This window comes from Manis javanica, chromosome 17 (genome assembly GCF_040802235.1).
Source record: "Manis javanica isolate MJ-LG chromosome 17, MJ_LKY, whole genome shotgun sequence".
NCBI lineage: Eukaryota > Metazoa > Chordata > Mammalia > Pholidota > Manidae > Manis > Manis javanica.
Window position 1 is genome coordinate 32,052,040 of NC_133172.1, and position 12,915 is coordinate 32,064,954.

The 12,915-nt window shown below is 36.6% G+C and overlaps 1 protein-coding gene across 3 annotated transcripts in view; it reads left to right on the forward strand.

The window, feature by feature from the left end:
* Nucleotides 1–12,915, forward strand: part of TENT4B (terminal nucleotidyltransferase 4B) — a 103,851-nt gene extending 90,936 nt beyond the window's left edge. The window contains exons 6-13 of one of the 3 annotated variants that reach the window (XM_073225795.1): nucleotides 940–1,068; nucleotides 1,827–2,040; nucleotides 3,267–3,393; nucleotides 3,491–3,594; nucleotides 3,699–3,886; nucleotides 5,683–5,847; nucleotides 6,969–7,014; nucleotides 12,575–12,915. In XM_073225795.1, the coding sequence (XP_073081896.1) occupies nucleotides 940–1,068; nucleotides 1,827–2,040; nucleotides 3,267–3,393; nucleotides 3,491–3,594; nucleotides 3,699–3,886; nucleotides 5,683–5,847; nucleotides 6,969–7,014; nucleotides 12,575–12,627 (1,026 nt within the window). In that variant the 3' untranslated portion in view covers nucleotides 12,628–12,915. Of the gene's footprint in view, nucleotides 1–939; nucleotides 1,069–1,826; nucleotides 2,041–3,266; nucleotides 3,394–3,490; nucleotides 3,595–3,698; nucleotides 3,887–5,682; nucleotides 5,848–6,968; nucleotides 9,612–12,574 lie in introns of those variants that run through there. The other 2 variants (XM_037001460.2, XM_037001461.2) reach the window with 2 other exon arrangements.

Sequence of the window (12,915 nt, forward strand, 5' to 3'; positions counted from 1 at the left end):
AGGATTCCTGGAAGTGAAATTTCTGGGTTAAAGGGTATATGCAGATAAAATTCTGCTGGAAATTTGTCTGATTGTTCTTTAAAGACACTGTATCTATATCTGACTTCAACCGTAATGTTTTAAAAATGATTTCTCCATATTTTTGTTATTTCTATACTCACTTACTTTGACATTATTTGTAAAAATATTAACTTTTTTCTTCCACATGGAAGCAGTCTGTGTTCATTGTAAGCGTCAAGAAGAAAGGAGAAATCACTAGTAATTCTACTACCCACAGATAATAGGGAGGTAGAATTTATACCTGTAGGTAATGGCTGTTAAGACTTCTTTTCTAGATGTTTGTGTCTGCTTTGTTCCCTCAGCATCCCTAGCATAAGGGCTGGCTGTGGAGAGTACATAATGAGCATGTGCATGAGTGAAAGACGGACTCTCACTGTCCATATTTGCCAGCTCAGGGGTAGCCACTGCTCTCTGTAAGGAAGGTGTCTGTGTGTGCTCACCTCACATGGAAGACCGCAGGCAGGACAGCTCCTGCTTGTGGGCTCTGCAGGTCAGCCAAAGGACCCTGGTAGCCTGGGGGGACACCACCTGCAAAAAGTGATTCAGTGCTTTAAGAGGGAGACTCTATCCTGTACTGTTCCTGTTACTTGTTTAAAAATGAGTATCGTCTGGTAATACCAATAAATGAGTGTCATCAAATATGTGTTGCTAGTGTTTCTGTTCCATAGTGAGTCTTTTGGTGCCATTATTTATATCTGCATGTTTTAGATTTAGATGTGAGAGGAAAATCCTTAATTGTAGCTTACTTTTTTATAGTTTGCTCTTAAAATAGAAAATTAAGTACATTTCATATCTACACCAAATTTATAATGTAAAGACAGTTAAGTGTTTTTACTGATACAGGAATTTATTGAAAATATGATTTTATTTCTTTTTCAGAAATACCCTGTATTACCATACTTGGTTTTAGTATTGAAACAATTCTTATTACAGAGGGACCTTAATGAAGTATTTACAGGTGGAATCGGTTCTTATAGTCTCTTTTTAATGGCAGTGAGCTTCCTTCAGGTAAGTTGTGTGCTTATACTCTGCTAGGACACCATAAAATTTAAGAAAATCTACAGGGGAATCATTTTGGCAATGACTTAATTTCCAAATTAAATCAAGCTCTAATTGGAATGCTTCCCTTAATTACCTATGACTTTTCCCTTTAAATAGTACCTTCTTATAATTTAGCAAGTAAGTATTTTTAAATCCCTGGGAAAGAATTTTTTTGTTACTTTTAATCCCCGCATGTTTTAGTATTTTTGAAACTTTTTACTGCAAATTTTAACATGGCGAAGGTATGGTATTGGTTTCCTGAAGTGTAAATAGTAGTATAAATGCCAAAAATGAGAATGTCTTCTAAGCAGCTCATCATCTCAGTTTAGCTGGAATTGAGGCCTGCTATCTGGGTAAGATGAATCAGAAGTCTTAATATTGTCAGTGTGTATTTATGTGGTGCAGTGTTGCCAAGTGCCTGACTCTCTTCATGAGTCAGAATGACTTCCCTAATGTATTGGGCCAACCAGCCCTGGCAGCATCCTGGGGCAGCTGTAAAACTCAGCCTTATAAATTTTACCCCACCAGTTCCACAGTCATAGAGCTCTAATATTGTCTGCCACAGCAGAACAGTTACTCTATTACCTGCTGGCTACTCTGCTAAACCAAAATTGTAATAGTACTGTTTTGTAGAAGTTATGATGTCATTTATTGTCCCCGCCTTGATAATTTAGAGAAAATCCAATATAATTGTTTTCTTTTTTCTTTTTCCTTTCTGGTTTTAGTTACACCCCAGGGAAGATGCTTGCATCCCCAATACAAACTATGGTGTTCTCTTAATAGAATTTTTTGAATTATATGGACGACACTTCAATTATTTAAAGACTGGCATCCGGATAAAGGATGGTGGTTCATATGTGGCCAAAGATGAAGTACAGAAAAATATGCTAGATGGCTACAGGCCATCAATGCTTTATATTGAAGATCCTTTACAACCAGGTATTGAAATTAGGTAAATTTGTGGGCATTCAAAGAAAAGGCATTGTCAGTCACCATATTGTACTTGAAACTGTCTTTAGATGAAAAATTAAGGATTAACTTCTAATCATAGTTACTCTCTTTTCATCAAAATATTTTATAAGCAAACAAGAAAATATGAGCATACACACACACACACACACACACACACACCACCACCACCACCACCACCACCACCACCACCACCCCCTCTCCCATTGCAGACTTCAAATGAATTGGGAGTAGAGTCCAGTCTACTGAAAAACAAAGGGAAATAGGTATTAGCTGTTTGAGTGGCTTGTGTGCATCTCTAGTTTGATGGCCATTTTTCTTTTTCCTTATGTCTTCATTGCCCCTGATTCCAGCCAGTAGTCAGCTAGCATTTCAGCTTGAGAATTCTGAAGTCCTTAGAGGCAGTAAGCACTGTTAATAAATCTCAGAGTTCATGTGTGAAAGGGTTCAGAGAGACAATTTGTTTTCCTTTGGACCCCTTCTTCCTTAATTTTACATCATCTTCCTGTGCTTTTTCCAGCTGTTTGTTGGCTACAAAGTGAACAGAAAATGAATTCCTTCCATGCTTCCTTGCAATTATGTTTGCTTGCTTGTGTCCTCATTTTTCTGGGAAGTATTTTTTTTCCTGATAATTGTAAAATATTGAGATTCTGCATTATCAGACCAAAGCGGAAATGCTTTTAGTTGACTTTGAAAATAAGGAATGGAAGTGAAAAGATACAGTAGTTGCCTAGGAGCCCTTTTCTGGCTTATTGAGCCCTATTTTAAACATTGATAGCCTGCTCTGCATATAGTTCACTAAGATTTTTTTTTTTAGCAAGATGTTCCTTGCTTTTTAAGAGCTTATAATTTAGTGTGGGAGATATTTATATAGCTACCAGAAACAAAAAGAGGTACTCCTAGTTAGTTTGTTTTCACTTTCGGGAGAGAACAGGCAGTTGCTTCTTTTGTTTGGGATAGTCCCTGTTGGGCCAGAAGATATTTAGCAATTTATACACCATAATAAGTGTCCCTGCTGCATAATACACACATTCAGAGCCTGGGGAGTTGTGTGGGGATGACTGACAGCCAAAGTTCCAAGTGCAACTCCAGCAGGATAGCGATAGCCCTTGCTCTCCCAGAAGAGAGCATGTGATCTTTTAGTTTATGTTAAGCAATGGTAAAGCTTTCTATCTTTATGTACATTTCTTTTAAAGGTAATGATGTTGGAAGGAGTTCATATGGGGCCATGCAAGTGAAACAAGCCTTTGATTATGCCTATGTTGTTTTAAGTCATGCTGTTTCGCCAATAGCAAAGTACTATCCCAACAATGAAACGGAGAGGTAAGAGTAACTAAAATCAGCCCATTGCATCAAAATTGGTTGTGGCTTCTTATTTTCAAATTAATGTACCCCCTCTTTTTTTTTTAAACACACGCAGCATATTAGGTAGAATAATTAGAGTAACGGATGAAGTTGCCACATATAGAGATTGGATATCAAAGCAGTGGGGCTTGCAAAATAGGCCTGAGCCTTCATGCAATGGTAAGAGTTTTTCATGTGATTGATTGACCAAGTATTAGAGGCTTTTCTGTGTTGTGTGTGTTTAATGGGAAGAAACGTTTTCCAATCTTTTGCCACTCTTTCAGGAAATGGTGTTACCTTGATAGTAGATACTCAGCAGTTAGATAAATGTAATAATAATCTATCTGAAGAAAATGAAGCCCTTGGAAAATGTAGAAGTAAAACTTCGGAATCTCTTAGTAAACACTCTTCAAACTCTTCATCAGGTCCAGTGTCTTCTTCTTCTGCCACACAGTCCAGCTCTAGCGATGTTGTAAGTATGAAGACATGGCTTTTCTAAACCTACATGCTTAAGAGTTCTCTTGTTGGGGATAGCTCTGTCTAGAGGGCTAAAGCTAACTCATTTTCTTTTCTGTTCCTGGGAAATTTTAATAACTTTAATGATTGTACAAACATAGCAAAAGTGAAAGAAGTTCAGTGACCATCCATATACACTACCATTAGATTCTATCATTAGCATTTTACTTGCCAGTCACGTCCATCCATCCCTCTATCCATTAAGTCATCTCATTCTTTGATACATGTCAAAGTAAATTACTGACATCAGTACATTTCCCCCAAAGTATGGTAGTATGCTCATTATTAACCAGAGTTCAGTATTTATCTAATTTTTTCTTTTGATGTAAAATTGACAAAAAGCGAAATCTTAATTCTACATTCACTAAATTTCAACAAGTGCATACATGTATGTAGTGCAATACCCTGGCAAGATACGGAATATTACCATCACCCCGGAGAGTTGTCTCGTGATGCTTCCTGGTCATTCCCTAATGCCACCGTCAGAGGGTAACCACTGTTATGCCTTTCTGACACCATGGATTTGCCTGCTCTAGATTTCATAGAAGTGGAACCATTATAGTACTCTTGAGTGTAAGGCTTCTTTCACTCAGTAATGTTTTTGAGCTTCTTGATTTAATCTTTAAAAATTGACATACCTCACATAACATAAAGTTCACCATTTTAAAGTGTACACTTCAGTGGTTTTTAGTATATTCACAATGTTGTGTAGCCATCACCACTATCTAATTCCAGGACCAATCGATCACCCCAGAAAGAAACCTATTAGCAGTTCCCCTGTCTCCTGGTAACCCCTAATCTACCTTCTGTCTCCATCCTGACTGAATTTTTCATGTCAATTATACCTGTAGTTATTTTTCCTCATCAAGGTTAATTTTGAGTTTAACTGAAATCTAAAATGGGCTTATTTACCTGTTTATTTGAACTTTGACTTTATTAAGCATATGGCATAATAAGTTATCTAAATATGGAAGGGACATAGTTTATGTAGTTGATGATGACCATATACTGTCATGGAGTCATGAATCCTCATATAGAATCTACCTGGTGCCTTGCTGGCCTCTAGAGCAGAGCTCTGGAGGACAGATGCTGAGCTAGATGGCACAGACACAGCCACCTCCTGCAGGAGCACCTAGGGCCTGACACTGCGTGACTCAGAGGTGCTGGGTAGAGGGTGAGGGCCAAGTGGAGACCTGAGGGGAGAAGTGGACAGTCACGGCCCAGACAGCCCAGAAACAGGCGGGCTCAGCCCCTTGCCTCAGGAAGTCCGGATCCATGTGGTGTGTTCAGTTGGAGGGACCACTGATTTGTTATGACACACTCTCAGTGACTGAGCCTCTTAAACCAAGCATTTTGTATTTGGTTGAAGATACTGCATCAGGAACTGGGACATTGGTCCTACTCTTTGCCACTCTCTTTCCACTATACCGTGGTTCACTTTCTGTAAATGGAAATGCAAGTGAACTCAGATCTGTGAGCTCCTTCAGGGCTGATGAACAAGGTCAGGTTTGGGCAGTGGATTTAACAATGAACAGAAACCCTCTGATAAAATAAGCCATTTTAAATGTTGGAGGAAAGATTTTGGAGGAAAACTTAAGCAGTCAATTTTGTAAATTCCTTAGTGTGCTTCCTTGAACTTCTAAATGTTTAAATTTAGCTCAGATAGTACTCAGTTGAGACTGTTTTCCTCTCTTAACATTGAATATCTGAATTATTAATATGTCACATTACAACTCATGTGACTTGTGTCAGGATTCGGATGCAACACCATGCAAAACCCCGAAACAGCTGCTCTGCCGTCCATCTACTGGGAACCGAGTAGGGTCTCAAGATGTGTCCTTGGAGTCCTCGCAGGCAGTTGGGAAAATGCAGAGCACCCAAACCACCAGTACATCCAACAGCACCAACAAATCTCAGGTATGTGCAATTTGTGTTTTCGATTGTTATTAAGAAATTCTTAAATATTTTGTATTGAATACTACGGATACATCATGGGTTTGAAAAAACTCTAGGTTAAAGAACAAAACCTATTTTGTTCTAATGGGTTCCAGAGTCTTTCTAGTAACAGAATGCCCTGAGGATCTTTATGATACATCACTGTAAAATAAACCTTGTGGGAATCTAGTGACCAGCCCTTACAGTAGGTTCCAGCTAACCCCTTGTGTTACAGATTCAGCATAAAAAATCAAATTATAAAAAGATACAATTATACTTAACATAAACTCACGTGAAGCTTTTGCATGACCTCTTAGCAGTGCTGGGCCTATCCTGAATAACGTATCCCTTTTATATTTTAATATTCAATACCTCATTGCCTGTGTTGAAATGATCAGGCAGCTGTCAGCCATGGTCAGTCGATGTAGCATCAGCTTTGACTTAAAGAAGCCATGGAGATAACTCTATTTTAGGTTTTTTAGTTGCCTAAAATTTTGTGAATCATGAGTAATCAGAATGAGGGGAGGCTATTACATATTGGGCCCTGGGCTTATGCCATCTCACCCTCCCCCATGACAAAGCCCCTGGGGAAGGCCTTTTGGCAGTAGAGATTCACTGTTGTGTCAGTTACCTAATGTCTGACTTGACTTGCAGAATCCACTTTATCTATACAGCCTTAGTCATGTGCATCAAACACTGACTCATTTAGGAATGGCAATGAAAGTGACAGGTGATAACAGAAAAGGAGGGGCCAGTTTGATGACCTCTGACCTGACAACACACTTCTGTGTCTTAAGAGCTTTTTCCAGAAATGCCATTTATTATGTGGTTTATGGGTTGGTAGATTCTTTGAGAAACGTTTTATGTGCTATGTAGTCTGTTAAGAAAGTAAGGGAGTGAGTGGTCTGTGTTTTCCAATATTTTCATTAAAAAACAGTCTAAGTTTTAGAGCTCAAGAGAGTGAACCCCTGTAGCATTGTTTCCTGCCTTCTGCATAAGTCAGCGTATTCCTAGTTTTGAAAGCTCCCCGAGTCAGGTCTTAGCGAGTGCTCTGTTGAGTCCACAATACTGATGTCTTTTTGACCACTTTTCCTTTTCTGCAGCACGGATCAGCAAGGCTCTTCCGTTCTTCCAGCAAAGGCTTCCAAGGTACAACTCAAACAAGCCATGGTTCCTTGATGACAAGCAAACAACATCAAGGCAAATCAAATAATCAGTATTATGGCAAAAAGAGGAAACACAAGAGGGATGGCCCCCTCTCAGACCTTTGTAGATAGTCGGCGTTGTACGATGGACTATCTTCTGCGTGCAGTGATCTCATGCTCAGGACAGTTGGATAGGGACTCCTGGGAGACATTTGGGAGCCTTACATACTGTTCAGACTTTGATTTAGCAACTGAGTTTTTTCCCAGCTCGCCACGGAATGGATCATGAAGACTGACAACTGCAAAAACAAAAAGCAAGCAAAAAGGGGGGGAAAGGCTGATCATTTGATAAGTCATATGCTACAACAGGGTCATTTTAAGATTTAAGGCTTGAATGTGAAATATATTTCTCATTGGCTTTATGCAGAGTTATAGGGAATAGTATTCAGTGTGGGTAGGGTGATAGAAACAAAAAAACAATTTCAGAGGATGGGGTGGGAAAGGATTACAAAGGTATCTCATAAGAAGTCCAGATTCCAAAGGGGAAAGTGATCTGTGCATGCTTTTTTAAAAAATATTTTTGCATATATTTACCATTTTATTGTGTGTATATATAGATGACCATATAGGAAATTGATATTTGTAATAGTGGATTTGTTAATACTTTTTACATAACATTACTGTTTAAATTGTAAACAGATTTTTCTCAGGATTAGTTTGAAAAATAATATGAATTGTCATCTTAACATCCATATATAGGGAAGTGATTAGTTCTATTACTCAATTTGTTTTCCTCAGCATTGAAATGACTTAATAGAACCCTTGTGACCTGCTGCAAAAATTTTTCCTCTCTAACGAAAAGATTTATGGTGGCAAATGACATTTTATTTTGTAAAAAAAAAAAAAAAGAAAAAAAAAGAATACTATGTACTTTTGTGTAAACACTGAAAAATCTCTAGTCATCTCTGAATTAACTTGCAACTGTTTTCTATAGTGCTGTCGTCTTGGGCAATGAGTGGGCAATTACATGACTTTGTGTTTGTTTCCTTTGCAGTCTTTTTTTTTTCTTCTTCTTCTTTTTTCTTCCTAATAGGGAAAAAAAAGGCCACCCCTATCTGGTCCTGTCGCAGTGAGACCTGAGGTTGCCCAGACCTTGCATGCTGGCTCCTCTGACCTTGTGTTCTCCTTGAGCTTGTTCTTCCCATCTCTCTTCTTTTTTAAATTCATGCTGAACTGCTGTGGGAGAGAATAACTGTAAACAGCTTTAATTAAATCACACCTATAAAAAACTATTTTCTTATACTCCACTTTATGCTTTTGGTATTGTTGATCTTTAAAAATTAAATGGTCTTTGATAATGGGTCTATTTTGTATTGCCTTATTAAGACCAAATACTTCTTGTCATCCCATTCTTTATCCTCTCCTTTCGTGGAGTTGTTACCTTTAATTAAAATTTTTTTAAACATTGGTTTGTTTCAATCATACTGTAAATTTTGGTTGTGGTCATCTTTGAGAGCAAATGAGATGTGTAATTCTGTTATTCACCACATGTTGAGTTTGAAACTCAGCTGGGAATATTTAATATAATAGAATGTAAGTGATATTTCTGAAAATGCTTACTCTCAAGGTGAAAGCTCTTAAGTTTAGCATAAGTGTGTGTGTGGCTCTGTTAATTATGGCCATTTCTGAAATGAGATTCTTTTATATATTTATCCATATAAAATACTATTGGCTTTTAGGAATTTCTTTTATATACATTTATGAAATACTGAATACCAATCAGACCATTAAATGGACACTTAGTGCAACTTTTTATAAAGAAAATAATGCTAAAGTAAGACCAAAACTGATGTCATCAATGAAATTAACAATTTCAATATGTTCATATTTTAATTCACAACAGAAAAATGTGTTCCAAAACTGGAAACTCATAATACTTGTGTAAACCATGGAAATTTTAAATGTGATGTTATTTTGACAATGTTTAAAATTTTAGAGTCATATTTTATTCTGATCAGAATTTTTATCAAGATGTTGAGCTTTTGTTTTTTGAAAACTAGTTTTGTCATAACGTATTGTGCATAATCACAGTATTTATTTTCTAGGACTATTGTGAATGTGTAGACTTATGTTTACTGCTAAGGGAACAATTATTTATAAAATAATATTAAATCCAGTATTAGCTGCCTATTTCAGATGAACACTTAATACTTGCAGAGATCCATGTTACATTTACCACACTGAAGTTTTGTTTTTTTTAAGAATCACCCTCATTGTTGAAAGTAAATGTACTCTTAGGGTGCGGATATTAGTGTTCCAATAAGCATGTGATTATATTAAGGTGGTGGTAGCGGGAAGATAATCTTGATTCCATTGGGAATCTTAGGTTTTCGTAAATTTATTGGGAAAATAGTTTTTCCTGTATTGCTGAAGTTTCTTTTTGGTAAACAGTATCTTTCTAAAAGAAAAAGCATGAAGGAGAAATTGAGGTGTGTACATTTCCTCAAATGACCAGCATTGTATTTGTGAATACTGTGTATCTTGCAATGAACAGTGTGGAAGCTGTTCATTTTTCAATCTGAAGTAAAATACTTTCAAGAACTTTTAGTTTGCCTGCTCATTTGTTTTGTACATTCCATCTCTGTATTTGACTCCTGTCTTTTTTCTCTTTTGAGTTTTAATACTTTCTTTAAAGATTTTGTGAATATATCAGAAGCATGTCATTTAAATATTACAGTCCATCCATATCATGAATCATGACCTTCCTTTGCTAGCACTTGTGGAACAGATTTTACAAACTCTGCCTCCCTGTTGTGACATTTCTCTGGTGGTCATGTGCATGTGCCTAGTTCTTAAAAAATCAAGATGAACATTTAAGTACTGCTTTCTAGAGGTGCTGATGGGTCGAAGAGGTTCAGCACAAAACCTGAGTGGTTATGTTTTGATGACAAAGGTAAATGCTTTTTTTCCCCCTCCAGTTTTAAGGGTCCATGAAGGCGCCTGGTTCTGAGCCTTTGTTTTGTCTGGAGATGTTGTGCCTGGTTTTCAGATCTCACTTTGATCTGTGGGATCTAGTGGTTTTACAGGTAGTTGTCTTCTGGCCTTCAACAGTTGATCATACTATATTTTTGCCCAATTTTGAGTGTGTTTTACCTTTACTTGCATTTTGAGCCTCTCATTAATATTTAGATTATTTACTTTGGTTCCAGATATTCCTGGTTAAAGTCTTCACAGAGCAAAATATGGGTGGTAGGGAGAACATTTTTAATACTCTTTTTTTCTTTGAAGTCTCATATCTCCATATGCTTTCTTCTCATTCCCTTCCCCATGTAATGGTAAGTGTGAGTTGTTTGCCATATCCTATTCACTAGTGTTTGGGGTTTTCAGGGTATAGGCAGGACAGAAGACAGTATGACTACTGTGAGCTAGCTGCAGGACCCTATTCCTGTGATATATGCTTATTGCAAAGATCTCTGCAATGACTAGGATTTGGCTGTCAAGCTTGCTCTGTACAAATCCCTAGAAATCATTATCAGGTGTTATTGATAAGTTTTGCTGGTATTTTATTGTTCATGACTACACCTCAATTTTAATACTGATCTACAGTTTGATCAGTTCCTTTGATTTTGACATGCTATTGATTTCTTAGTGTTTCAGTCACTAACTAGGAATGTTGATAGGAAATTGGTTGTTTCTCAATTAACTTTTCAAAAATTAAATGGCAAAGTATGAAAGAAATTCCCAATTTTGCTGTGATTTAGTAAATATTGAAATGTTAAAATTAATGATCTGAAGAGTTTATTCTTATCTATCAGTTCTTGCTCTCCAAGCTCATTAAACTCTGAATTAGTGGAAAGCAACATTCTAATAACTTATTTTGTGAGCAAAATACTCTATAAATGGCTCTATTGAACTTAATTGAGTAGAACAATTATATTTAATAGTTACTCTTTATCCTAATTTTCATCAGTGACATAGTTCATCTAGTGAAGTATTTAGAGAATGATGTAGCATTAAAGTGGGAATGAAGATATAAACATACATAAATACATATGTGCAGTTTTGTGGAAGTGGTTTCTTCACCTTGCCTCAGCTACTGAATTGCAAGACTCTCAACTAACTGCCATTTTGTCAAAGCATTTATGGGTGGAATAAATGTTAAAGAACAAGTTTTAATATACTACTTGATATTTAATATAACTAAGAAACAAGCCACATTTTACTTTGGAAGTTACTTGCAAGGCTCAGAACTTGACATAACCCAGAAACCTTTTTCTTCACCATATTCTTATGAGCTGTCTTGCCACCTTAAGGAACTTTTTTCATCAAAGATAAAAAGCTATAAATATCTGTGTAAATTGAATGTTGACAACTAATTATTAGCCAGAAGAATTGCTTATTAATCTGCTCATCTATTTGATATCCAGAATTAAAAACTTGGGGACAGTTTTTAGTTAATAAACTGCTAATATTTGTTATGTCAGGTTGTTTTGTTTTGTTTAAGTATTTGGTCATTACATATTCTAGTGAAGGATGTGCCTTACCAAGTTTAACCTAATCCAAGCCTGAGGAGGTAACACTTTAGAAAGAGGTTGAACCAGAGAGATGGAGATAGCATATCCTCTTTGGTTACTATGAACTTGTGGTATTTCCTGGATTTACTGGGAGAAATGCTAGCCATATCACCAAGAACAGATGGGAACAGGCAAATCAGGGGTTCTCTTAATTTGTGCATTTGAGCGAAGTGTTTATTAGTATTTGCACATCATCTTTTTTTCTATGCATTTTATCTTAAGTCCTTGTGGTTCCACATGGCCTTGGCTACTTTTCATTCCAACAGCTTCTTTGTAGGAAAGTCTCCATTAAGGAAACAGTCTGGGTGAATTTGATAGGAGTGTTGTTTTATCTTAAAGATGCTATAGTAGTGAGAGATTATGAAATAGAGCAAGCTGGTCTTTATCTGAATGCTGGGGTGGGTTTGGAAGGGGAGAGGAAAGAGGCCTAAGACAAACATTATCTAAAGCCAGTCCTTGTCTTTTATGGATGAGTTAGCTGTACCTTTTAAAGAGAGTGAGATTTTTGGATATCAGCTACATTCTTTGAGTTTAAATATTTTCACCTTTGAATTTGGGTTCTGTGTAATTCATAGCTGTTCCCTCAATCATTTCATAATTACCTTTTATATTTGGTTGCAATTTGTTATGTCTTTTTGTCTAAAGTTAAATCTCAGATTTAAAATCTCACTCTGATTTTTATATATTTAAATTTTACAGAGTCCTTTTCTCTTTTTAAGTCTCTTGAAAGTACTATAATCCTAAAATAATCCAATGACTTATTCCAAGTATCAGAATCTTCACACTGTACTCAATAATAAAGACTCACTGTCTTAAACACGGTGTTAAGGGCAAAAGGTTAGGTGGCAGCCAGTTTCGTTTCTGGATAGAAAATGTGAAGGACTATTTAGACAATTTTTAGTGGCATATATATAAATGCATATGTTTAGAAGTTTAGTGAGCCAGTGCTTGTTTTTAATAACCTTTTTATTTATTTCCTTCTTTGATTAGCATTGCCTTCTGTATTAAGAAATGCGGACTCCTGTGAGGTGCTGGAGGTTTGAATCATCTTGAAAGCTTTCCAGTCTTGTCTAGTTACTGCTGGAGAGGCACTAAGGAATTTACCAGAAAAAGAGATTCGATACAAATGATTTATGAAATCTCAGCATTTCCTGAGGTCATATCAGTGGGTGCCAGTTATCAATGCTGTGAATGAATTGCACACCTGGAAGCTTTTTAGCTAAAGACGATTTCTTCGAAGATGTCAGTTGTTTGCCTTGAAAATTTTATAAAGTGCATTTCTATGCACATCTGCCCCCAGTGCTTGCCACTGGTTTTATTATTCATAAACT